Raw genomic sequence first — 27,724 nt, forward strand, 5'->3', positions numbered from 1 at the left:
AGGGGTTTAGGATTCTGCATTTTAGGAAGGATTCCTCTAGATGGCCCATGAACAGGTTAGCATAGGATGGTGCCATGCGGGTGCCCACAGCTGTACCGCAGATTTGTTTGTAGGTAATGCCTTAAAGGAGAAGTAATTGTGGGTGATGATATAGTTGGTCATGGAGACTAGGAAGGAGGTTGTTGGTTTGGAATCCATAGGGTCTGGAAAGGTAGTGTTCGATAGCAGTAAGACCATGGGCATTAGGAATGTTAGTGTACAGCGTGGTGGCATCAATAGTGTCGATCAGGGCACCGTGTGGTAGAGGGACAGGAACTGTGGAGAGTTGGTCGAGGAAATGGTTGGTATCTTTTATATAGGAGGATAGGTTCTGGGTAATAGGTTGAAGGTGTTGGTCTATGAGAGCAGAGATTCTCTCAATGGGGGCACAGTAACCGGACACAATGGGGCATCCTGGGCGGTTGGGTTTATGGACTTTAGGAAGCATGTAGAAGGTGGGAGTGCGGGGAGTGGTAGGGGTATGTAGAGAGATGGACTCTGGGAAGAGGTTTTGGGATGAGCCCAAGGACTTGAGTAGTGACTCGAGATCCTGCTGGATTACTGGAATGGGGTCACTGTGGCATGGTTTTTGGTGGAAGTATCTGACAGATGACGGAGTCCTTCTGTCACGTAATCCTTGCGGTTCAAAATAACATATAGCAAAGATCCTCAACCTTTGGCACTGTCCACACCCATCCAGCCCCCTCCCTGTTCCCATTACAGCACTACACAGCTGTCATTTCACCGCCACACCCAGTCTTTTAATTTCTTTTTATTTCTCTCTTTTCCGCTACTTAACCTCTTTCCCCCCTCTGCACCTCCTCCCCTGCCCTCAGTCTAAACTGCAACACTTCACTGTCTGCCACTCCCACCATACTATCCCTCCCCGTCCCCACCCCAGCCTCCTCCTTACCCCGACCCAGGCGCCACTCCCATCATGTGCTGGTGCTGCTGCTTGCAGTGTGGTTTCAGTTCTCTGAGACTGCAGGCGTGTGTGCTAGTTGTGTGTGTGTGTGTGTGTGTGTGTGTGTGTGTGTGTACTGATGACTGCTGACAAAGGCCTTAATGCCGGAGGCGCGCGCGCGCGCGCGTGTGTGTGTGTGTGTGTGTGTGTGTGTGTGTGTGTGTGTGTGTGTGTGTGTGTGTGTACTGATGACTGCTGACAAAGGCCTTAATGCCGGAGGCTGCGAAACCTTTTGTTGTGCCTATCGCGACTCAGCATCTCCACTATATGGTGAGTAGCAACTTTCCTTCTCTGGTATTGTTATACATTAAGCTAGATAAAAATAATCAGTAATGTCATATCTCAGTGAGGAGCTTGAAAATTTCAGCAGAGGTCAGGAGCACGTAGAGGAACTCTGGCTCAAGTTTAAAAGGATAGTTGACCACACACTGGATATACATGTACCCAGTGGAACAGTTCATAATGGGAGAGAATTATACAGTCACTATAACAAAACTTCTAAATAAACAGAGATTACTGCATAATAGGTGTAAAACAAAGCATGGGCCTACAGATACAGAGATGCTGAATGAAAAAAAATTGGCTGTCAAGAGAGTAATGTGTGATGCCTTCAATGACTACCATAGCAGAATATTGTCAAGTGATCTTTCACAGAACCCAGAGAAATTCTGGTCATATGTAAAGGCTGTTAGTGGAACCAAAGTTAGTGTCCAGTGCCTAGCAAATGAGACAGGGACAAATCCAAGAAGCAAACAGATAGAAAAACTGGGTGACACATCAGCTAGTTATCCAAAAGTTCTAGGACAATGAAGATCGATCCATAGATATCAAGTGTGTGCACTGAACTGGCTGGCTGTGCACTGTGCAACTGCCTCAATACCAGGAACGTGGACTGGCCGGCACACTCATGAGATGAGACAGTGGAATACTCGCTGTTCAACCACAGCCGGAGCCGCCACGGTGCCCTCTATCAGGGTCCATTTCTTCCAATCGACCTCTGCAGTACCCAAAACCAGAATCACTGACAACAAATTCCCAGAATAGTCTAGAGGTTACATTGCATAAGCTGTCTGGAATATTTCTTTTGTATTATTTTGCTTCCAGCTTTAAACATTTCAACTGGAACACCATCATCTTCTTGCCCATTTTTTCTTCACAAATTGGATGTTTCTGTATATGTCTTTTGGTATTACTTCCCAAATGTCATTGTTTTTCTTATTAACAATCTGTGTTTTTGATTGATGTTTTGCATAATACAAACAGTTAATGAAATCTGGGAATGCTTTCTCTTTGTTTTGTTGGTTTCTGTGCATCTGCCATCCAACCTGACATGGTGTGTCATATATCCAACACAAGCTCCTTTTTTTGTCTTCCATTACCTATTGTCCACTGTATCTCTTCACATCCTCTCATTAATACTGATGAAGAGTTTTTTTCAATATCTAGATATTCTATCCATCTCATATTACTGTTTGCTTGAATCTCTCATCCCTTTTTTAACAACAGCTTTCTTCTGTATAAGATTTTCTCTTTTTTGATTTATGACAGCTTATTGTGTTGTGTACTATCTTTGTTAAGCAATTGCCCCTCTTATCTAGGTTTTTAAATCTTTCATCTTCTGAGGTGCTGAACTTGTTGCTTAATTCAGTCTGATATATTTCCCTATTTATAAATGCATTTCTGAAATCATAATTTCTGAATTATGTCTGAAGCTTGTTTCTTTCCAGCTTTGTGTTTATTTTTATCATGGATTTATGAGTATATGCACACTTGCAATCCAAAAGTAGTTTAGGACCATCACACCTTGTTCAGTTTCTTTATTGTTTAGTTTAATGCATTCAGTTTCACTTTAAGTTGTATTTGATCACCAAGCCCATTTCCTATTTTTTTTTTTTTTTTTCCTTGAGGAAAAATTTGCTAAGGAGTAACACGTTGTTATTCTTTGAAAATCCAACTTAAACCTGATGGCTATTGCTGGCATCATGTACAACTACTGAAGAATCATGCTTTATTTTTGGACCTACTCTTGTATTACTGTCTATAGTGTGAGATGACAACATTTGTTTATGTAGTGCATAGTGTAGACAGAAAATTTCTTGTAGTAGGAGTAAATAACTGAAGAGATTATATTATGTTCCATTTTAATAAAATGCCTTTATATAAATGTATGTCCATTTCTTTCCAATATGCAAGAAGCTCCAGAAGTTGGTAGCTGGTACACACACTATTTATTATTTTTCTCTTTTAAGCCTTTTTCATCATCACAATTTGTCTGACAATCTTTTGTTAGGTCTTACATCACTCCTACCCACTAGTCCATAAGGCAATTTGAAAAATTTTGTTGCCTCTTTGATATATGTGCTAGTACCAGATGTTGCAGTATTTATTCATTCTATATTCAGTTTGTCTTAAATCTAGCTCTGGACTGTTTCATATCTTAAACTTGCCTTGCACATACCCTGAAAAATGAAAATCCAAGTGTAAGCTCTAATATTACTTTGCATCTGTGGTCCAACGAAGACTGAGAAACTGATTTTTCTCACAGAGAACAAATTTTCCCTAGTAGAACTACTATTAATACTTCTGAGAGGAAGAAAGGAAAGGAACATGGACAGTTATACAAGGTGATTCAAAGTATTTGCATCAGAGCACATAATGGGGAACAACATCTGTTAGGGACAAAATGTTGGCTAATGCTTCCGAGCGCTAGTCATCTTTTACTAGAGTCACCAGCCCTAGGACGACAACACTTCACTGAACTACAAGGATCTACCAATCATGTTTGCTGCATCTGCACATTGCCTACCTCAGTAAATTAATAGAGTAATTTTCAACAAGAGAACCTTAAGAATGCGAGTCTCTAAATGGAGAAAGGAAAGTTATTTTAGAACTAATCTGTTTTACACAGAGAGGCAACACACACTGCTTATGTAAGCCATAGAGAACTTACACTCTGCTGCCTCTCGGGAGCATCAACAATAATAAAAGACACATATTATCACTAGAAAGCATCAGTGAACATTTTGTCACTAACAAAAGTTGTTATGATGTGATCTCTCACCCTTAGACATCTGATGTAATGACTTTGGAAACCCTGTATAACAGCAGTTATGATTCAAAATTGTAAAATCATGCTTTTTTTTATTAATCTACTGTTTTATTATATTTTTTGCATGAAGCTTTTTCCCCTTCATTGGGGACGATCTCAGATTATTGTTGTGTACCTAACAGTAATGCAGTTTTAGAAATAAAAGTAGTCTTCAGAGAAATTAATGTAATTTAAAATATGATAATGGAAAGCCCTTGAAAGTACACAGAAAATGAGGAAAAAAATACTCATCACATAAAGACAGCACTGAGTAGCATATATGTACGTTGAAAAATTTGTAAACAGCTATAGAGCTGCTATTTCACAAGGTGGGGAAGTGACTGAAACACTGGACTGACATTTAAGGGGGAATGCAATTCAAATCACAGTTCCACAATCCAGATTTAATTTACCTTCATTTGCAACGATAAGAATGCAGGATGGTTCCTCTCAAAGAGAGAGAGAGAGAGAGAGAATTTCCCTCTTCATCATTGCCCATTCTGAGTTGGAGCTTTGTCTCCAATGTCCTCAGCCTAGGAAGAACATTACACTCTAATCTGCCCTCTTGCTCTGTCAGGTGCACAATCTGCATCATTAATGCCAAAAACACAGTTGAAAGCAACTGTGTCAAACACCAACATTGTTTCAAACAGTGTACAACTTCCTGTGTGGATATGAGGCTGAACTTTGGGCTCTGCTTCACAACCAACTTGGATGCCACCTTTCAAAACTTACTTTTCTGTACTGTGCCATTTGAACTGTCTCTCCTACAGATTCTGTGGCTATGCAACATTCCCATGCTGAACACACACTGTTCCTAATTTTCCATTTTCAATCTGCATCTCCCTAAATACCTGTTCTCACACATGATCCACTTTTCCACCCATCACAATAAATTTATACTTTTACTGTCCTCTGTTTCTTGTGTATGGGAAGCTAAATTTTTTCATCTTTTGCCATTTCTCTTATGTAGGCTGTAATGTGATCAGGCAGTTTTCTTACTATTTTCCTGGGCCTTACATCTCCCCTCCATTTCTCTGCCAGGGTCATTCCTATGAGAACTACTTGGTTGATTTCCTCCTCCACCCTCATCCTGCGTGTGTGTGTGTGTGTGTGTGTGTGTGTGTGTGTGTGTGTGTGTGTTTGTTTTGTGATACAGTTTATTTTTACATGGAATCATTAGATAATAGTGAAATCAACTGTGGTACAATAATTACAGAATATATAATATTGCAATCAATGAAAGCTTTTCTTATGCCTGAAACAAAAAGGAGTAATTTTTACTCATAAATTTTTGAACTGTTAATACATTACTTACCAGCTTGGGTCCCACATTCATGTGTATTGCATGTTCTTCGTGCAGGTGGTCGAAGTTCCTCTGGACAGTTATTTGCCAACTTCTGCTTTTCATCAAGGCAATGTACTTCACGACTTTGTTCACCGGTGCCACATGTTCTGGAACACTGAAAAAGAGAGAAAGAAATATTATTCACTAGAGTTTTTGTAAGAAACATATAGTTACGGAAGAGTTTTAAAGGAGAACTGGAAGTTGTACAACACTGAAAGGAAATTTTGCGTTATACACATTATGTGAGGTAGTGCTCAGTTATATCAAAAATTCTTGCAATTAGATGTATGTCATCTCTACCTAACAAGAACAGACATAATAAACTGATGGTAAGCTGATTTCATTTTTATTTTCATTCTCATGATTTTGTACTGTTTGAAACCCTTTTTCCCCATGTAATGTATTGTTCTCCTTGTTATTGCTCTCACATACTTTGCTCCCTTTTTACAGTAATAATCTCCTCCTCCTTATTACTCTCTCCTACTTTGATCCGATTCTACAGTAATAACACCCTCCTTGTCATAGGTGACACACTGATTTCTTTCTCAGTTCCTTAGTGCTGCATCTTGCATGCTGTGCTTTATGTGACAAATGACAATGAAACATATGCACCAGAAGGGCAACTTTAGAATTTATAGCCTGATAAGCAGAAAGCTGTAGATATGACTGCAGATTTTTTAAAATTCTTTTTCAAGAAAATGTTACACTAAAGTTCTGCAGTGGATAATACTAGCACCTTATCCTCTTTCTGAGCTTAACATCTCACTCATTATGGAAGGATGCTGACTCAGCATTTCAGGTATGATAAATAGGAAGTTGTGGTACCAAAATGGAAACCAAATATCATCACCATTGGCCTGTCGCCAGCCAGTAGTTTGTGGGTTTAATGTGTGCAATGATTGGTGTTTTGGTGACAGAGTAGCACCAGCACTGTACACTACAAAATAATATGTGCATAACATATGCAGTGATTTGTGTTGAAAGATGATTAAACAATTACAAATTAAAAATTACTAGTATTATATATTATGTAATAACTTCTTTGTAAGTATGTATGAACAACACGGTACTGTACACTTGGAACATTGAATACCGTGATATGTCCAATATCTTTGCAAAAGTGGTCCACAGATATTAACTGCTGTTATTACTACTACTTCCTTACAATTCTTTTCAAATGAACTATTTCTACAGAAGACTATACAAATATTATGAAAGAATACATAAAATTCAAGTGATAATCAGTTTCACAATAATAGCAAACACACTAGATATCACTGTGATGATAAATAGTTAGATTAGCAGTTGTTTGGAGCTTTGAACTGTAGACTACAGAGCGATCTTCACACGTATCATCAATATACACTGAGGTGAGAAAAGCCAGGGGATAGTGATATGCACGTTTTCAGATGGTAATAGTATCATGTACACAAGGTATAAAAGGGCAGTGAAATGGCAGAGCTGTCATTTTCACCCAGGTGATTCACATGAAAAGGCTTCTGACATGATTACAGCCACATAGCAGGAACTGACAGTCTTTGAATGCAGAATGGTAGTGTACGCAGAATGGTAGCTGCTGCTAGACACATGAGCGATTCCATTTCAGAAATTGTTGGGGTCTTCCAGTATTCTGAGATACACAGTGTCAAGAGTGTGCTGAGTATACCTAATTTCTGGCATTACCTCTCATCATGGACAACATAGTCATTGACAGCCTTCACTTAACAGTTGAGAGCAGCAGTGTTTGCAAGGAGTTGTCAGCTAACAGACAAACAACACTGCAGAAATCAATGTGGGATGCACAATGAACCTATCTGTTAAGACAGTGCACCAAAACTTGGCATTAATGGGCTATGGCAGAAGTTGATTGACGCAAGTGGCTTTGCTAACAGAGCGACATCACCAGCAGCATCTCTCCTGGGTTCGTGACCATATCAGTTAGACCCTTGACTACTGGAAAACTGCAGCCTAGTCAGGTGAGTTCTGATTTTAGTCGGTAAGAGCTGATGGTAGGTTTCGAGTGTGGCACAGACCCCATGAAGCCAAGTACCAAGGTTGTCAACAAGGCACTGTGCAAGCTGGTGGTGGCTCCATAATGATGTGGACTGTATTAAAATGGAATAGACTGGATTCTCTGGTCCAACTGAACTAATCATTGGCTGGAAATGGTTATGTTCAGCTATTTGCACTTCATATTAACAACAATGTCATGTCACCATGCCACAATAGTTCATGACTTGTTGGAATAACATTCTGGACAATTCGAGCGATTGATCTGCCCAACCACATCACCTGACATGAATCACATCAAATATTTATGTTACATAATCAAGAGGTCAGTTCATGCATAACACCCTGGCAACAATTTTGCAATCATGGATGGCTAAAGAGTCAGGATGGCTCAAATTTCAGCAGGGGACTTCCAAAAACTTGTTGAATCCATGCCACATTGAGATGCTGCACAATGCTGAGCAGAAGGGAGTCTGACATGATTTTGTCACATCAGTGTACAATATACCTTGTGACACGAAGTATGCAGTAGTAAAATTTCCATGAATAAATGCATATCTTCTCATGATCTTTACTTGTGAACTTCATGCTATTGCTTTAGCAATGGATCCTGCTTAATCTGTAATACAAAATATAAAATGGAAGGCATCCCTTACACATAAAACAAATGAAGAGAAAAACAGAGTACCATTCCACTTATTTTCAAGTGAATGGGATAAGAGATAACTGATTCAGGAAATGATGCTGGTGATTGGAAATAAAATACCAATAGTAATATTTTTTCTTTTAGAGTTCATTTTCAATACTTTCACCACCAACTTGAATGCAATTTGCAGCAAACAGTGGCAGATGTTAGCAGTTAATCATACCTGCATCCACAAAAACACTTAAAACTAGTGCAAGCAAACTGCCCTGGTTTTCAATGTTTCTTTGGTATCATGCAAGACTGATCAGATATGATTCATTAATGTACTGTACCAACAATTGTGATGAAGGCAAAAGAGTTTCCACTAGTTTGAGAGTACAGTCAAACCCTTGCAACATTGCACATTGAGTGAGGGGCCACAAGGAGAGGGGTGAGATACTGTGTCTCTCCTCCCTCGTTGAGTTTGCTTAGAGATGTGCATGACCTACAGAGACAACAATAAAAAATTATTTTGTACATCTGAATATGCAATTAGTATTTTAGTTGACAGCATTTTTCACTTTTAACTGAATCAAACTGTCACATTGTTGAAGCTAGTATCTGTCAAAGAATATTAAACATTTAACTTCAATTATATTCTGTCCTGTTCTGTCATAAGTTTCTGGAAATAAATGGGAACTCATGTAAATTGAAATGGTTTGTCTCTTATCCATAGCTACGTTACAAAAGAAAGAGTGTTTGTGTAAAAAATGGCAGATCTTGTAAATAGGAATAATTTGTGTCTTATCTGTGGTTTTATCACAAAGAAAATAGTGACACTGTTCTCTGATATTATTGTGTTACAGCTGCACACACTGTGAGCAACAGAAGGTCATAGAAAAATATGGCTTTTTGTGAAGAAGTATTCTGAAATTGGAAAAAAAATATATAAGCAGAGACTTTTCAACAAGAGTCTGTAGCAATTATTCAGCAATGTAAGAATAGCACTCCTACAATTGGCCAACTTGTGCAACATCTGCTAGCCAATCAGGAGAAATGAACAGTTTACTAGTATTAATCGGTTCACCCAGATTCCTGGGTATGACAAGAAATGCTCTGAGAGGCTATGAAAAGAACATTGGAAACCTCGTGACGTTGATGAGAGGAAGAATAATTTGCCACAACTGAAGTTCTGGCTGAAATGCCGTGATAATTGGTTGGTGCCATCAATAAAAAATGAGAACTGGAAACAACGGCTTGCATGTTACGCTATGCAGCAAATAAAAATTCCCCATTTTATAGAATTATGGTAGATTCAGTGACAGAAATGATTGACCAGGTGTGACCAGGTGCAGTTCCCTCTTTGTGTACATTCTGCTGACACTTAAGGGGAGTTAGAACAGAAATTTTTTTTTTTCAGATCTTCAAATTTTTATCTCATTATAAAATTTGCAATTTTTCTGAATAAAATGTTGTATATACCAGTTACAAAATCACATGGGAAGCATTTTATCTTTTTTTAAAAAATATAATTTTTCCCGAGGACATGCAGCTTTACTGTATGATTAAATGATGATGGCGTCCTCTTGGGTAAAATATTCCGGAGGTAAAATAGTCCCCCATTCGGATCTCCGGGCGGGGACTACTCAAGAGGACGTCGTTATCAGGAGAAAGAAAACTGGCATTCTACGGATCGGAGCGTGGAATGTCAGATCCCTTAATCGGGCAGGTAGGTTAGAAAATTTAAAAAGGGAAATGGATAGGTTAAAGTTAGATATAGTGGGAATTAGTGAAGTTCGGTGGCAGGAGGAACAAGACTTTTGGTCAGGTGATTACAGGGTTATAAATACAAAATCAAATAGGGGTAATGCAGGAGTAGGTTTAATAATGAATAAAAAAATAGGAGTGCGGGTTAGCTACTACAAACAGCATAGTGAACGCATTATTGTGGCCAAGATAGACACAAAGCCCATGCCTACTACAGTAGTACAAGTTTATATGCCAACTAGCTCTGCAGATGATGAAGAAATTGATGAAATGTATGACGAGATAAAAGAAATTATTCAGGTAGTGAAGGGAGACGAAAATTTAATAGTCATGGGTGACTGGAATTCGTCAGTAGGAAAAGGGAGAGAAGGAAACATAGTAGGTGAATATGGATTGGGGGGAAGAAATGAAAGAGGAAGCCGCCTTGTAGAATTTTGCACACAGCATAACTTAATCATAGCTAACACTTGGTTCAAGAATCATAAAAGAAGGTTGTATACCTGGAAGAATCCTGGAGATACTAATAGGTATCAGATAGATTATATAATGGTAAGACAGAGATTTAGGAACCAGGTTTTAAATTGTAAGACATTTCCAGGGGCAGATGTGGATTCTGACCACAATCTATTGGTTATGAACTGCAGATTGAAACTGAAGAAACTGCAAAAAGGTGGGAATTTAAGGAGATGGGACCTGGATAAACTGAAAGAACCAGAGGTTGTAGAGAGTTTCAGGGAGAGCATAAGGGAACAATTGACAGGAATGGGGGAAAGAAACACAGTAGAAGAAGAATGGGTAGCTCTGAGGGATGAAGTAGTGAAGGCAGCAGAGGATCATGTTGGTAAAAAGACGAGGGCCAATAGAAATCCTTGGGTAACAGAAGAAATATTGAATTTAATTGATGAAAGGAGAAAATATAAAAATGCAGTAAATGAAGCAGGCAAAAGGGAATACAAACGTCTCAAAAATGAGATCGACAGAAAGTGCAAAATGGCTAAGCAGGGATGGCTAGAGGACAAATGTAGGGATGTAGAGGCTTGTCTCACTAGGGGTAAGATAGATACTGCCTACAGGAAAATTAAAGAGACCTTTGGAGAGAAGAGAACCACTTGTATGAATATCAAGAGCTCAGATGGCAACCCAGTTCTAAGCAAAGAAGGGAAGGCAGAAAGGTGGAAGGAGTATATAGAGGGTTTATACAAGGGCGATGTACTTGAGGACAATATTATGGAAATGGAAGAGGATGTAGATGAAGACGAAATGGGAGACACGATACTGCGTGAAGAGTTTGACAGAGCACTGAAAGACCTGAGTCGAAACAAGGCACCGGGAGTTGACAACATTCCATTAGAACTACTGATTGCCTTGGGAGAGCCAGTCATGACAAAACTCTACCATCTGGTGGGCAAGATGTATGAGACAGGCGAAATACCCACAGACTTCAAGAAGAATATAATAATTCCAATACCAAAGAAAGCAGGTGTTGACAGATGTGAAAATTACCGAACTATCAGTTTAATAAGTCACAGCTGCAAAATACTAACGCGAATTCTTTACAGACGAATGGAAAAACTGGTAGAAGCGGACCTCGGGGAAGATCAGTTTGGATTCCGTAGAAATGTTGGAACACGTGAGGCAATACTAACCTTACGACTTATCTTAGAAGAAAGATTAAGGAAAGGCAAACCTACGTTTCTAGCATTTGTAGACTTAGAGAAAGCTTTTGACAACGTTAACTGGAATACTCTCTTTCAAATTCTGAAGGTGGCAGGGGTAAAATACAGGGAGCGAAAGGCTATTTACAATTTGTACAGAAACCAGATGGCAGTTATAAGAGTCGAGGGGCATGAAAGGGAAGCAGTGGTTGGGAAAGGAATGAGACAGGGTTGTAGCCTCTCCCCGATGTTATTCAATGTGTATATTGAGCAAGCAGTAAAGGAAACAAAAGAAAAATTCGGAGTAGGTATTAAAATTCATGGAGAAGAAGTAAAAACTTTGAGGTTCGCCGATGACATTGTAATTCTGTCAGAGACAGCAAAGGACTTGGAAGAGCAGTTGAACGGAATGGACAGTATCTTGAAAGGAGGATATAAGATGAACATCAACAAAAGCAAAACGAGGATAATGGAATGTAGTCAAATTAAATCGGGTGATGCTGAGGGTATTAGATTAGGAAATGAGACACTTAAAGTAGTAAAGGAGTTTTGCTATTTAGGGAGTAAAATAACTGATGATGGTCGAAGTAGAGAGGATATAAAATGTAGACTGGCAATGGCAAGGAAATCGTTTCTGAAGAAGAGAAATTTGTTAACATCGAGTATAGATTTAAGTGTCAGGAAGTCGTTTCTGAAAGTATTTGTATGGAGTGTAGCCATGTATGGAAGTGAAACATGGACGATAACCAGTTTGGACAAGAAGAGAATAGAAGCTTTCGAAATGTGGTGCTACAGAAGAATGCTGAAGATAAGGTGGGTAGATCACGTAACTAATGAGGAGGTATTGAATAGGATTGGGGAGAAGAGAAGTTTGTGGCACAACTTGACTAGAAGAAGGGATCGGTTGGTAGGACATGTTTTGAGGCATCAAGGGATCACAACTTTAGCATTGGAGGGCAGCGTGGAGGGTAAAAATCGTAGAGGGAGACCAAGAGATGAATACACTAAGCAGATTCAGAAGGATGTAGGTTGCAGTAGGTACTGGGAGATGAAGAAGCTTGCACAGGATAGAGTAGCATGGAGAGCTGCATCAAACCAGTCTCAGGACTGAAGACCACAACAACAACAACAATCCACACCTGTTGAAAATGTTAAAATTTTTATGTGCATTTCTTCAAGAGCTAATAAAATCGGTAATTTTTATGTGGAAGGCTGTGGATTGCTGTGTTATAAAGGTTAAATTAAGTGTTTTTATTGGTAGCACTGTCAAAAACTGTATTGTATCGTTTCATAGTATAAACATGCATTGTATGTTGAAGTGCTAACGTTTTTATGAGGAAAAATGATGCACAGATTGGTAAATCTCTCAAAAAGTAAAGTATGACACCAAAACAAAGCGTTTTTAAAAAATGTGGATTTCATGGTAATAGATTTTTGAATAAAAGGAAACATTGTGTTCAACATGTGGCATGTGAAGTTACAGAAAATGAAATACAGGCAAACTCATCAATATCTAGAGAAACACCCATTAGTGCTTTGAAGATTAAAATAAAACGCTGTCATACACAGTTTTCTCAAAACGAAAGTGATCTAAATGGTGGGTTAGGTTATATTCTGAGATTTGCACATTCTAACAAGGGTGTTAGGTGAATGTGTGTGTTGTAAAATATGTGGAGGGCAAGTTAGCTTACATGAAGACAGAGAGGTATCAACCTGACTAGACAGGAAACTTATCATTAATTGTGCCACTTGTGAATATACTCATTCATTTTGGAATTCTGATAAGTGTAAATATAATTATTTTGAAGTAAATGTTGGATTGTTTTATGGGTTGAGAGCTATTGAAAAAGGACACACTGCAGTAGAAACAATGTGTGCCGTGATGAATGTGCCACGCCCACCTTGTAAAATCGACAAGTATGCAGGATTTATTGGAGCTGCTGTGGAATCTGTTGCATGTGAGTCAATGAAGGGTGCTGCAAACAAAGCTGTTGAAATAAATGATAGTATGACTGACATACCAGTAACTTTTGATGGCACTTTGCAGAAGTGCAGCTACAGTTCTAAGAATTCTGTTGCTATGATGACCAGTGTGGAAAGGTAATAGATTTCCAGATTTTAACCAAACACTGTTATAAGTGTAAATCAGGGAATAAAGAAGGGCATATCAATGACAGAAATTATGAAGGAATAAGTGGTGGTGGGGATGCCTCTGCAGCTATTAAAATTTTTAGTCAATCTGTGAATGAAAGGGGAGTATGTTACACTAACTTCTTAGGTGATGGAGACTCAAAAGCATATAACAATGTAGTAGCCACTCAGCTTTATGGTGAGAAGATTATCACAAAACTGGAATGTGTTGGTCATGTTCAGAGGAGGATGGGTACCAGGCTGAGGAAGTTAAAACAAAGTTTCAGAGACAAGCAACTTTCTGCTGGTAAAACCATACGAGGCAGGCTGACAGACAAAAGATTTGATGAACTACAGCAGTATTATGGGATGGTCATTATAAATAATACTGAGGATTTGTTAAAAATGAAGCAGGCAGTATGGGTTACCTTCTTCCACAGACTGTCAACTGATGAAAAACCAGTACACACCTTTGCCCTCCTGGACCTGATTCATGGTGCAATTACCGCAATGCCCAGTACTCCAACAGTTCATACAGTAATAAACATCCATCGCAGCAGCAGTCATGGATATAAAACCTATTTACAGGGATCTGGCAAATCTTGAATTACTGAATAAGTGTCTGCATGGTCATACTCAAAATCCCAATGAGTTGTTCAATAATCTTATGTGGACTCACTTACCAAAAAATGCTTTAGTTGGAATGAAGACACTAAAGTTGGGGGTCAGTGATGCTGTTATTGCTTTTAATGATGGCATCATTGGTAGAGTGAAAGTGCTACAGCATATGGGAATTAATACTAGAGCAAACTCCACCAGAGAACTTGAACGGATGGACAAGGTTCGCATTGATAAAGCAGAGTATGCAGCACAGTTGGCCACTAAGGAGTCTAGAAAGAAGATAACTTGGATAAAGATCAAGAGCATGATATACAGTATGGTACAGGGTGCTTCTGAGTGACTAAAAATTAAAAGTTCAACATATATTAAGTGAGGTACAGTCTTTTGAAACTTTAGAAACCATTCCTGAAAATTTACATTTTCTCTTGCATTTTTCCCTAAATCTCAGAAAACCATTTCGAGTAGAGTATTCAAATTTTCAGGGAGTAATAACATACATATCCTGAGTCTACTGAACTGAAAGAAGAACATAATGTTATGTACAATTAAAATTATTTAGGATAACGTACAAACAAAGTACACAAAATTTTAATTGCGATCAGACTTCAAGAAGACTATAATAATTCCAATCCCAAAGAAAGCATGTGTTGACGGATATGAAAATTACCGACTCCCTTTCAAATTCTGAAAGTGGCAGGGGTAAAATACAGGGAGTGAAAGGCTATTTACAATTTGTACAGAAACCAGATGGCAGTTATAAGAGTTGAGGGACATGAAAGGGAAGCAGTGGTTGGGAAGGGAGTGAGACAGTGTTGTAGCCTCTCCCCGACATTATTCAATCTGTATATTGAGCAAGCAGTAAGGGAAACAAAAGAAAAATTTTGAGTAGGTATTAAAATCCATGGAGAAGAATTAAAAACTTTGAGATTTGCCGATGACTATGTAATTCTGTTAGACATCAAAGGACTTGGAAGAGCAGTTGAACAGAATGGACAGTGTTTTGAAAGGAGGATATAAGATGAACATAAACAAAAGCAAAATGAGGATAATGGAATGTAGTCGAATTAAGTCGGGTGATGCTGAGGGAATTAGATTAGGAAATGAGATACTTACAGTAGTAAAGGAGTTTTGCTATTTGGGGAGCAAAATAACTGATGATGGTCGAAGTAGAGAGGATATAAAATGTAGACTGGCAATGGCAAGGAAAGCGTTTCTGAAGAAGAGAAATTTGTTAACATCGAGTATAGATTTAAGTGTAAGGGAGTCATGTCTGAAAGTATTTGTATGGAGTGTAGCCATGTATGGAAATGAAACATGGACGATAAATAGTTTGGACAAGAAGAGAATAGAAGCTTTCGAAATGTGGTGCTACAGAAGAACGCTGAAAATTAGATGGGTACATCACATAACTAATGAGGAGGTATTGAATGGAATTGGGAAGAAGAGGATTTTGTGGCACAACTTGACTACAAGAAGGGATCGGTTGGTAGGACATGTTCTGAGGCATCAAGGGATCACCACTTTAGTATTGGAGGGCAGCGTGGAGTGTACAAATCATAGAGGGAGACCAAGAGATGAATACACTAAGCAGATTCAGAAGGATGTAGGATGCAGTAGGTACTGGGAGATGAAGAAGCTTGCACAGGATAAAGTAGCATGGAAAGCTGCATCAAACCAGTCTCAGGACTGAAGACCAAAATAACAACAACAACAATAAAAAAATGTATTTCCAAAAGCAGTGACTGAAATGCAATTATTGTACTTCAGTAGACTCAGAACATACAGTTTAATGTCCTGTAAAAGTTTCACATCAATGGCTACAGTGGTTCCTGAAATACCAAGCCAAGTCACTAAATTTAACATTGTCGGCATAGAACGTATCAACTCCCCTTAAGTTTTTCTGTATGACTAATATGTCTGGATCCAGGGAGTAAAGGAAATCCTTCTCAAGACCAGCCAAAAAGCTGTTACATCCACTGCAGTAATCATTGTTTGGATTTTGCACTACAGGAAGTTTCAAGAAGCTATACTCCACTGTGTGATGTCTTGATAACTACAAAAGCTGTTTCAAATACAATTCTGGAATCCACGAAAAAGAAAAACATATACAGAGATGTTGTTCTGCCATCTGGTGTCAACAAGATGAACCTGAAAGTTCAAAGGCTTTGTGTTTGGTTCAAAGAGGTATGTAACATAGCAGAGCGAATTTCACCAACAGAAGTATATAATATGTCTGTTTAATAAACATCCTGACACACTGTAGTTTTGTTGTATGAATGTATTTTTGCTACCATGTATTGTTTTTCAACTTACACTAATCATTGTGTAAAGATGTTGGGAATTGTAACTGACTTACAGAATGAGGTACGTTAATAGAATCTAACAAGATGACAGAACAATGTGGTCATTACATATGCACTGTAGCACATTTATTTGAACAGAATGATAGAGATTTGACATTGTATTTCATCTTACTGTAAGTAATTAGAATGAGCATTTGTTTTTGATGAAAACTAACATATTTCTACATTAATCATTAAAGCTATAATAATGTACAGAAAGTTTTGTGTGAGAATAATGAATTATTTATGAATACAGGAGACGACTCACCGAAAGGCAGAAGTGCTGCATCGTTGATAGGTACACAAACAAAAGGTACAGGGCTTTGCTTCACTAGCTTTCAGAATGAAATTCCTTTCTCAAGCTGTCGCTTAAGGGAAAGTGGGGAGCCGTCTGTGAGCTAGCTAGGGGTGCAGGTAGAGGAGGCAGATGGTTGGACACATGATTTCACAGACTAGGATATGAGCTGGCAGGACACAATGAGCTGACAAGTATTGGGCAGGGGTAGTGGAACAGGGGATGAGAAAAGCTGGTGGTGGTGGGGAGGATCCAGATGGCACAGGTTGTACAGCAGCCACTGAAATCTCACATGTGATCTGCTGCACAATGCCCCATTGTGTGGTCCACCTTGTTTTTGGTGACAGTTTAGCAGTGGCCAGAGCACATGTTAGAATTTGAGATTTCAATGGTTGCTTCACAACCTGTGCCGTCTGCATACTCCCTGCCACCAGCAGGTGTGTGTGTGTGTGTGTGTGTGTGTGTGTGTGTGTGTGTGTGTGTGTGTGTGTGTGGTGGGAGGAGGGGGGGGGGGGGCATGTGCATGTGTGAGTCCCAGTACCCCTACCCAATGCATGTCACCTACTCGTGTCCTACCATCTCAAGCCCTAGTCTGTGAAATTGCGTGTCCAGCTGTCTGCCACCCTTAGATAGCCCACAGATGGCTCCCCACTTTCCCACCCCACCCCTGCCTGCATCACCAACACCCCAACCATGGGCCAGGAAAGAGCTGGCAGTCGACTAAGCACAGAGAGACGTGTGTGTGTGTGTTTTTTTTTCTCATACAACCTGAGAGAGGAATTTCATTCTGAAGCTACCAAAGCAAAGCTCTGTACCTTTTGTTTGTGCACCTGTCGACAACGCAGCACTTCTGCCTTTCGGTGAGTCATCTCCTTTATTCCTAAATAATACATTGATCATTAAAGGGATTTACTTTACAAACATAATCATAGGAAATCTTTTTCATTACAAAATAATTTTTTATTATTTGGTAAATGTGTTATCACATATAAATTATTTTGTACAAGTTTTTGTTAATTGTGAGAGTTCATGTAATGACAATTATAACAATACCGTAAGTATGATTTATTGTCAAGAATCTATATAACGGCCAGTCTTAGGCCAAAGGGAGTTAGTTGTTGCATAGTTATTGTAGGGTAACATTTGTGACCCATATGTTAGTTGCTTGAAGTGAAATTTGTTAATAAATTACAATATTATTTAACATCGATGCTGAAATTTATTCAGAAAGTGTTAAACCTATTCCATGTCATGTATATAACTGACAAAAAGGACATCCAGGACTGTCATTGTGAAAAAGAACGAAAATTTATCGTAACCAACAACTGTCATCAGTATCAGTCTTTTCAAGGTAAGTATACAAGAAATAGTACCATGTTCCCTGCTTCAGATATTGCAATAATCTCATTTAATTACTCGTGAGAAAACTGCAATTTATTACTAAAAACTTTGTGTTAATTTTTCTTATATATTTATAGCAGGAACACCACACCTGTGAAGGTAAAATCTTTGAAATATTTCAGGGAAAACAGTGACTCGGTCCAGAAAACAGTGAGTGAAGTATTGAATCCACAGAGCTCAATTACAGAAGAATGGCAGTCAGCTCTTTGGGGCTGTGTGAAGTGGCTTGAAAATTTTGAGGCAATTTTTTTACACAACAATCACTATTGAAGTGTTTGGATTATGTGAAAAACTGGCCAGATCTCCACAGAATCCCAATTTTAATGCATACAGAGTGAAACATTCTAAAAGCAGCACTTTCAAAACCTAGGGCTGCAGAATTGTTTGACGTGCTGTTAGAAGAACGCCAATGATTACTCTAAAACCTAATTTTGCAAGATCCATATCTCTCACAGCCAAGATAAATACCAGGCAGAATGAAATATACACAAATGTCATCTGTTCATAAAGTATTGTCTCGTGAAAGAAGATTTAAAGAAAGGAGTGTTTGAAAGTGTTTAAGGGATCTAAAGTGGCTATCACATCGTGAAAACACATTTGTTACTTTCTCGCAAACAAATCTTCCAGTTACTTTATGTTTGAAAGGGCTGCTTTGGATAGACACACACAGCAAATTTTAACTTGTGCAGGCATCATGTACAGTTCAAAATGCTCTGAAGTATTATGACTAGAGTACAACACGTAATGTATCTTCTATTGGAAGACTACTTAATGCTTCATGTGGCAGGCTTAAAGAACTGTTTCAGGAAGTTATTTGCTTGATCATTGTGATTATTGCAGTTAAAGTATCATAAGAATGCTCTGAGAGCTCATCAGCATTTTGCAATGACTCTAAACTTTCCTCAGAGGCACAATGGCAAAATAGAGACTAAGAAGATCAGCAAAACAACTCCACATAAGCTCAATAATAAAGTGGAAGTGGGAGTCGGGCACACCAGCACCACACTGCTTCCTCTAGTCACCGGAAGCCGCCAGATTGCTTCTCTTTGAAGGATAAACAAACATAGCCCTGACTGCCAAGCACCTTCCCACACTATCTATATTGATATTTGTTTTGGTGAAAGATTTATACCTAATTCATATTAACAAAATCAGTGAATTGTTTTCCTCCCCCCCCCCCCCCCCAAATAATCAGTGCTTGTCCCCCTCCAAATAGCAGTTGGCACCCCACTGAACCCTTGTCGTCAGGCCACATCCTTCAAGTACCATGACAACAGATTCCATAGGTGCTGTAGATACTGTGCTTCATTGAGATAGTTGTCTCCAATAACTAGCCCAATGAGCTGGGTATTGGGGAAGATACAACACCTGCTAAGTATCACCATTGAAAACTGTTGCCGACAGCAATGTTTAAGATTTTCCTTGTTGTTACTGTTACTGATTTTCTGCAGCTTGGGAATGGTTAATAATAGTATCTCCACTTATATGCTGCTATATTGTCAGAATGGTCTATACTGCACCCACTTTAAATTTATTTGGACAATATTCTTCATAAACGGAAAAGACTCTCCATTGCTTGGATAAAATACTACAGGCTGGTTTTTATTTTACAGATCATGAGGTTTTAACATTGCAGCTATTAGGAGTAACCTATCTAAGACAGTCAGAACATCTTTGTGTTCTGCCTTACGGCAGGTCTTGTCATGGGGGAAGCTTCATCAGAGAGATCCACTGCATTAGCATCTAGGGAAGTGATTCCAGTGGTGGTTTCCTGTTCCTTTCCACTGATGATGATGAAAAAACTACAGTTAATTATTGAACCTTGAAATATAATATTAACGCATTTCTTGAAGAGGACATAATATGTTGTACTTATTTTGTTCAGGGTTCTTCTAATGTACATATGACTCTACTAACATTCAGATGAACTTCATGTTTGTCTTTTTAATATGAGCAGTAGAAAAAGTGCATCAAAATGAGGCTCTATAATATTTTAAGGAATGCAGTTTTTTCCAGATATCCAGCAGCTACAGTTTAGGTAAAGCATGGGAACTACACTCAATTCTCTTAACTCATGTTGAGAACTATATCCCGGTTTCAGGAAGGGCATTTGGCCACACACTATGGTTAAAGTTGCCAGCAGACCCTCTGGAGACACAAACATGGCTAGAAAAATGATTATGTTGAAAAACATGTGAAAACTCATTTTTTGGTCATGGATAAGTACCCTTTAAGCTATTTTGTTATAGAAGGGTACAGTCTTCTGACATTTTCCTCTTTTATAGATTTTTCATAGTTTAGTAAAGTTTTTTTGTTGGTCTTAAATTTCCATGAGAGATTGTTTTGTTCTTTGATGGCATACAGAAACAGTCTGTTTGGAATCCAAACAGACAATGAACATTATGTTGGTCTCTTTAGTTTTAGCAGAAATATTATTCATAGACTAAATACAGACCATCACAAAGGATTCCAAAGATTTTAATTGTGCATTATCTGCAGTGATATATATATATATCTAATTTTGCATGAACAGTTCTGTAGATAAACGAAGATTTTATAGCACAAGCAAGACGCCAGTAATTTCTAATTCTAGAGTTCAAATAGTAACATTCTGGAAATTATAAATTACCTGTGACCAGTCAGAGGTGAACCATAACTCAGATGGACAAGTATTGGCTTGACAGTTGCGCTCAGCTGGTGGTTTTAATCCGTGGGGGCAGCTGGAGTCATGAGTTACTCTTTGTTGCCCACGAATAGTCGCAATGCAGATCACAGATCTGGTCTGTCGGCCCAAGCCACATGAACACTATCAACAAAAAGAAATAACAATCACATGTTATTTTAATTTATGATTAAAAAGAATTAACATCCCTCTCTGTCTGACTGAAGTCTTTGATTTGATCAGGCTTCAGCAGGTATCATGTCAATTCACTTTTTTGTTTAAAGGAGCCACTTTAAATTTTTCCTCAGTAAGTGGGTCACACCAGGCATTCCCAACTCATGAAAATCAGAAGTGTAATTGGGAATCCGCTCTCTTTTTCTACATATGAACATATGTTGATTGCAAGTAACTGTGGTTTCCAAGCTGTTCATAATTAATTACAACTAAATTTTGCTCACCACAAATTTTAATTTGATCTGGTAGGGGAACACGAATGATGAACAAACTTATTTAATTAATTCTGTGGCACATCTGCTCATAACTTCTGCTGCTGACATACTGAAGAGTGTAAAATACGAAACTAGATGTTTTATACTGTAAGGAAATTTATGTCAGAATATAAATAACTTTGGAGTAAACGACCACTCACTGAATAGCGGAAGGATTGAGCCATTCACAGGCACCCAAAAAACAAAGAAAACTTTGCAAGCTTTTGGAAGGAATCATTTGACGAGCCAACGAGCTAGCCGTCTATCGATGACTCAACACCTCTACTATTTAGTGAGTGGTCTCCTTTCCCCTAAATTATTTATAACTAAACGTTTTGTCAAGTTATCTCACATCTATACATAATACCCTGAATAAAAGCCATCAGGGAAAACAATTGTCTGCCTGTCAACAAACTGTATACTGATGACTCCAACAGTAAGCATTGCAGGATAGAAAATTGTCTGTACAACTGTGTTACAAAGTTTAATACCAAAATATAAAATAGTTACAGATAAATAACCAGCATAAAAAATGTTTAAGGAGGTAAGTAAGGTTTTTCTATGGCAGTACTCTAGATTGTGTTAGGTCAGTATATCATCAGGAATTAAATGCAATGGGCGGAGTTCCCACTCAGCCATGAGACCAAGTAATTGGGAATCAACTGGAATAAAATAAAATATAATGGTACTTGTATTAGACGCTTGTATGACACCACAGAAAAGTCATGAAGACAGGATGGATAGAATGAAGCCTAACACTGTATCATCCAATTCGATAATGAGTACATAATTAATTACAGAGGAAGCTGGATATATTTTGTATTATGTGTAAAAGAGAAAACCTCAAAAATTGTAAATACTGAAGAAAATTGCAAATTGAGTACGAAAGCCAGCGAAAAGATACTGTGATGAAACTGCAGAACAGGCATGTGCATTTTTACTACAGCTCCTGTCAGTGTCCTAGAAAGTGAGGTATTTTGGACCAGTGTTCTGGTAAAAGTTCAAATGATGCAACTTGTCATTCTTTTACTATGTCTTTTATTGCAAGAGTACTAGTCTTGCCAGACATACAACCAAGTCTGTGCAGTTTCTAAACTAGGAGGTAAGCATTAGCAGACTGAAGCTTTGAATCAAGTCAGGCAGCATGCCTGAGTAGCTCATGTAGAACACTACCTGTGAAAAGCAAGGGTTACAATTCATATTGGGCCCAGCAATCAATTTTAATTTTTCAGGTAGTTCCATTACTCTCTAATGGGTCAAATAAATGTGACCTACACTGCTGCCATTCTTTGTACATGTTCAGTATCCCAAGTTACTCCTTTTTGCTGTTGATGCGATGCCATACTCAACTACGATGGGTTGAAAAAGTGTTTTGCATGCAGTCTTGTTTTGGGACTGCATTTTCCCAATAGCATACCAATGAACTGAAATCAGCCCTGTTCCTTAACTATTACTGAGCCTATGTGATTATTCCACTTCATATCCTGAAAAACTGCTACATCCAGGTATCTGTACAAGTGAGCTGCTAAGTCACTGATATTGTGATTGTAGGATACTATGTTTTTACATTTTGTTACATGGCAGTTTTACATTTCTGAACAGTTTAAGTAAGTTGCTTTTCTGTCAATTTATTTTAAAAATATGATCAAGATTTGAGTAGATATCTGTGCAGCTTCTACAGAGAGTACTTCATTCTGGATGGCTACAGAGTTTTTTTGCATTGGAGTCTTTGAATAAAGAGTTCTCAGTTTACTTGCTGCATAAAATTCATATAAAATCCCACACTTTCGATGACTGCCTCCATCATCATCATCAGTGGCTAAGATTGACTGTGATGAACTGATGAGGCTCCCCCCCTTTTATACCCAAAAGATGCCATCTGGTAGGCTGGATTACCAAGATGACAACACAGAAATGGTGCACTCTGAGGTGGTGTCCTCAACATCCATAGATATTGTTTGCACTTTCTATCCAGAATTGCTTCTAGCACTATCCCTCCCTTCAGGCAGTAAAGTGCAAGAGGTCTTCCTCTGTGCTCTTCCTTATTAAGTGCATGCTTCCATGTGTTACTAACAGCATAGTCCATGTCTCTACTGAAGTCGTTTTCACATACTCTGATTTCAACTGCTTCCCCTATCACAGAGTCCCTATAGGTCAACAAGTGAGCAAGTATTCTTATTTGTTCAAGCAAAATCTTGTGCGTATTTAACAGACTATTCTATGCCACCACTGATTTATACAGACACCCATGTTTAAGGTGATGGTGATGCTTGATGCACCAATTGTCAACAGTCTATATAGACTGTCCCACACAATTTTTGCCACACACTCAAGGAATATTATAAATTCCTGGCACTCTCAGGGCGGGATTAACCTTAACTGGTTGCAGCATTTCTTTAATTTTTATGGGTCATCCAAAGACCGATCTGACTGCTTGCCTGTTTAGGACTCCACCGATCATGCTACACTGCAGGATGGAAGGTCCAGTACTTGTTGGTCCTCTTGGCATGTTTAAATGACATTTTATCTTGGTTTCCTTGACAGTGCTGATTTAATATCATAGAGAGAATACCCATTCCTTTTGAATGTCAACATAATGCTGCTAATTTCAGAGCTGAGGTGGTTCTTGTCCAAAACAGTCCTGCCTCTGTGCACTAACATGTTCAGCATAGCTCTCTTTGGAGCTGGGTGGTGAAAGCTATACCCATTACGATACAGGTCTGTATGCATCTGTTTCCTGTACACATAATGGTCTAGCTGTAAAGATCCACTCGCAAGTATGGCAGCAGTTCCAGTCTGTATGAACTGTCGCCATTCGCTGCATTGGCATCACCTGAAATACAGGTATTTGGATAAATCAGCAATGGCAGAGCACAACCTATCAGATAAGTACAATATTTTGCTTGAGAAAATGAGAATACTTGCTCACACATCAACCTATTGAGACTCAGTGATCAGAGAAGCAGTTGAAATTAGTCTATGAGAAAAGAACTCCAACGAAGACCTCAGCTATGCACATCACAATGGATGGAAGTGGGCACATGATAAAGAAAGAGCACAGAGGAAGAATTCTTGCAGTTTACTCCCTGATGCGAGGGATGGTGCTGCAAGCTAAGCTGGAAAGAGAGCGCAAACAAAATCTGTGAACTTAGAGGGCGCCACTTCTTTGTTGTTGTCACGATGTAATCCAGCCAATCATAAGCTGTCCTTTGGGAATAAAACTGGGAGCCTTGCTAATTCAAGCCTGACAATGATGATGAGACAGTCATCATCTGAATTTGATGTGACAGGTAAACCAGTAATTTTTTATTCATTCTATATAACTGATCATCTGCAAATACTAACACACACACACACACACACACACACACACACACACACACACACTTGTGCCCTGACATTCTGACATTGTGCTGGTCAGACAATGCCAGGACTGCTTTTCAGCAGGCAGACTAAGGTGGGGTGGGGGTTATGTTATGTGGGGTGGGTAGAGGAAGAGAGAGGCATGAGGCAGAAAGAGGGGATTGAGTGCAAGTAGCCAGCAACTCAGAGGGTGGAAGTAGGTTTGCTAAGTAGGAAGGTGGGAGGAAATGATGGCAGGTGCATGGGTTAGGCATGTGATGCATAGGTACCAAAAGCCCAAGATGAAGGTGACATGCATTAGGAAGGAGTGAAAGGAACAAGGAAGACAAAGGAAGGTGTGTACTCTAGCTTGACAATGGATTTATCCCAAAAGTTAGCCAATTTTCATTCTCTTTTGTGCGTGCCTGTCAACAACTCAACGCTTCCGCTAGTCAGTGTGTGGTCTCCTTTACTTCTAAATTATTTGTATAAATATTAAGTTAAGCAAATTATCAATTCATAGGCATTGGAAGACAATTTCGGTTTGAAGAAAGAAAATCTTGACTTTCCTCTTATTGCTTTTATTTTCATAGAGTCCGCCCCGGTAGCTGAGTGGTCAGCGTGACAGACTGTCAATCCTAAGGGCCCGGGTTCGATTCCCGGCTGGGTCGGAAATTTTCTCCGCCCAAGGACTGGGTGTTGTGTTGTCCTAATCATCATCATTTCATCCCCATCGATGTGCAGGTCGCCGAAGTGGCGTCAAATTGAAAGACCTGCACCAGGCGAACGGTCTACCCGACGGGAGGCCATATCCACACGACATTTCCATTTTCATAGAAAGCAAGTTTAAAGCAGGTTCTTTAGGTGATGTTTGTATATCATATTCTAATGATATTTCATTCTGAACTCTTTCATTTATTTCAATCCTTCATATTATTCTAGACATAGAACTGTGAAGGAAAAATTTTAAGGATGTAGAACAAGTCAAACCGTTAATAGAATACAAGTGAATCATACAAAACATAATCTGTATCAACACTAAAACACCATTGCTACTTGGTGTGTACGTAGCAGAATTTTTTCGGCCCTTGACTCTAGATATTCAGATAATTTGTAGAGAGAGTGGCTAATGAGTTAGTTTTTTTCCCCTAATGTTACATTATGAGAGCTTGTTCTATACTTTTGCATCAGAGTGCGTAATTCCAAACTAAGATTTAGGTAAGTAGGTAAACTCTACATAAAATTATTTTTGTATAGATTTTAATTCACCTGAAACTGATTTTTATTGTTAGCAACCAAATCCACAAAGGAGGAGTAACTGTATTGTGAAATGAGTGTAAATATCTAAGGCCTTTAAAAAGGCCTCTGTAAGATGTATGATTATGTACTTTATGTAATATTCCTACTGCTAATTTCTGCTAAGTAAACATTTCACTTACTTTGGATGTACCACTGCTAAAAATAATTCCATAAGTAACAAGGATTAAAAATATGAAAAAAAGTTGACACACATATTTAGTTCAACAGAGAGAGACATGCTTCTTAGGGTAAAATGTGTTAAACTGAACTTCTTAATTAGTTGGCTCCATTTTAATTTGTTATTTAACTGGATCCAAAATGGAAACATTTAATTTTTGGAATTTGGTTGTCAGTAAGAGAGATGTTCTTGTTCATTATATCGCATGCCAATGACCTGACCTCGATGCCAAAACTATTCACCACACTCTAACTCCAAGCCTCAGTTGGCCAGGACTTTCCTTCTATTTATGGAGAAGTGATGATATGTCTTCAAGACCAATCTGGTAGTAAAACACATTTCACAAACTCCTCTGCAGAATGAATGTTTCATTCTGAAGCAGCCCCCATGTCTGTTTTTCAGCCATTTCTCATTGTATTGTTTTAAGAACTTGTTCAAGTTCAGCAGCTGTGTATCAGGAGGGTCAAAGTGGAATTTGGAAATGGAAACAAAAGCTATTGTCTTGTTCAAGGTAGCTTCATGACGATAAAGGTTTTACTGACTCTTAGTGTTTAAAAATTGCTGACAATGTGGTCACCAGGAATGGAACATAGTGTGGATTTAACAAGGACAGGAAAAGGAATAGGCCACACTTTTGTTGAATAAAAATTCCCAGCACAGGCCTGAAGTGATCCAGGAAGTCCACTGCAAAATTGATCAGAGAGGCAATACAGAGATTTAAATCTTGCTCTTCACAAATAAAAGAATATTAGTGGAATGATGAGATGCTGCATGCATGTGAGGTGCTGTTTGTAGTGGTAAACATGGATAACAGGACAGGTATAGTCATATTTGTCCCCTACATAAATGTAGCACACAAGTAATTTTGTACACTATTGTCTACATGGTAAGTTTCAAAAAAACAATTAAAATTAATTTAAAATAAAACTATTCACATCAAAAACTAAAAAAAACACGATGTGTGTCTTAAAGTACTTAGCCAAATTGAATATTTCAAAGAGAAATAGCTATAATCATGAAAACATATGTTATATTACTGACACAAAAAAATGCAGAATTAACAAGTACAAAATTGTTCTTCATACTATGTAAAACCATCCTACTTCATAACCTATATCAGTTACTGAATACATTCTGTGTATTTCAGATTCTAATGCTTCTCTCCTTTCTCATAATTTATTGTGGCAAACTTACTTAAATGTGAGATACATTCATCTTTCTTACTGAATAAATTTAGAGATTACATCTTGGAAAAAGAAAGTGGAATTCTCTGACTGAAGGTCTACAGCCTGTTCAATGGACACAATAACAAATACTATTTCGTTTTCAGATAGGCCATATTGTTTTTATTCTTTTTGAGGAGAAAAGTACCTTTCTCAAAAACTGTAGTACACCTAAAATTAGTAGTGTCACCTTTCAAACTCCATGCAGAGCAGTATGTGAATTTCTGGTTTCAAATAAACATTCAAG

At 38.4% G+C, this 27,724-nt stretch overlaps 1 protein-coding gene across 1 annotated transcript in view; it reads right to left on the reverse strand.

Annotated features, from left to right (window-relative positions):
• Nucleotides 1–27,724, reverse strand: part of LOC126262610 (ADAMTS-like protein 4) — a 775,764-nt gene that overhangs the window by 33,738 nt on the left and 714,302 nt on the right. The window contains exons 11-12 of the mRNA XM_049959365.1: nt 20,915–21,091; nt 5,410–5,554 (exon numbers count right to left, since the gene is read on the reverse strand). Coding sequence (XP_049815322.1) covers nt 5,410–5,554; nt 20,915–21,091 — 322 coding nt within the window. The remainder of the gene's footprint in view (nt 1–5,409; nt 5,555–20,914; nt 21,092–27,724) is intronic.

The sequence above is a fragment of the Schistocerca nitens genome, chromosome 6, assembly GCF_023898315.1.
Source record: "Schistocerca nitens isolate TAMUIC-IGC-003100 chromosome 6, iqSchNite1.1, whole genome shotgun sequence".
NCBI lineage: Eukaryota > Metazoa > Arthropoda > Insecta > Orthoptera > Acrididae > Schistocerca > Schistocerca nitens.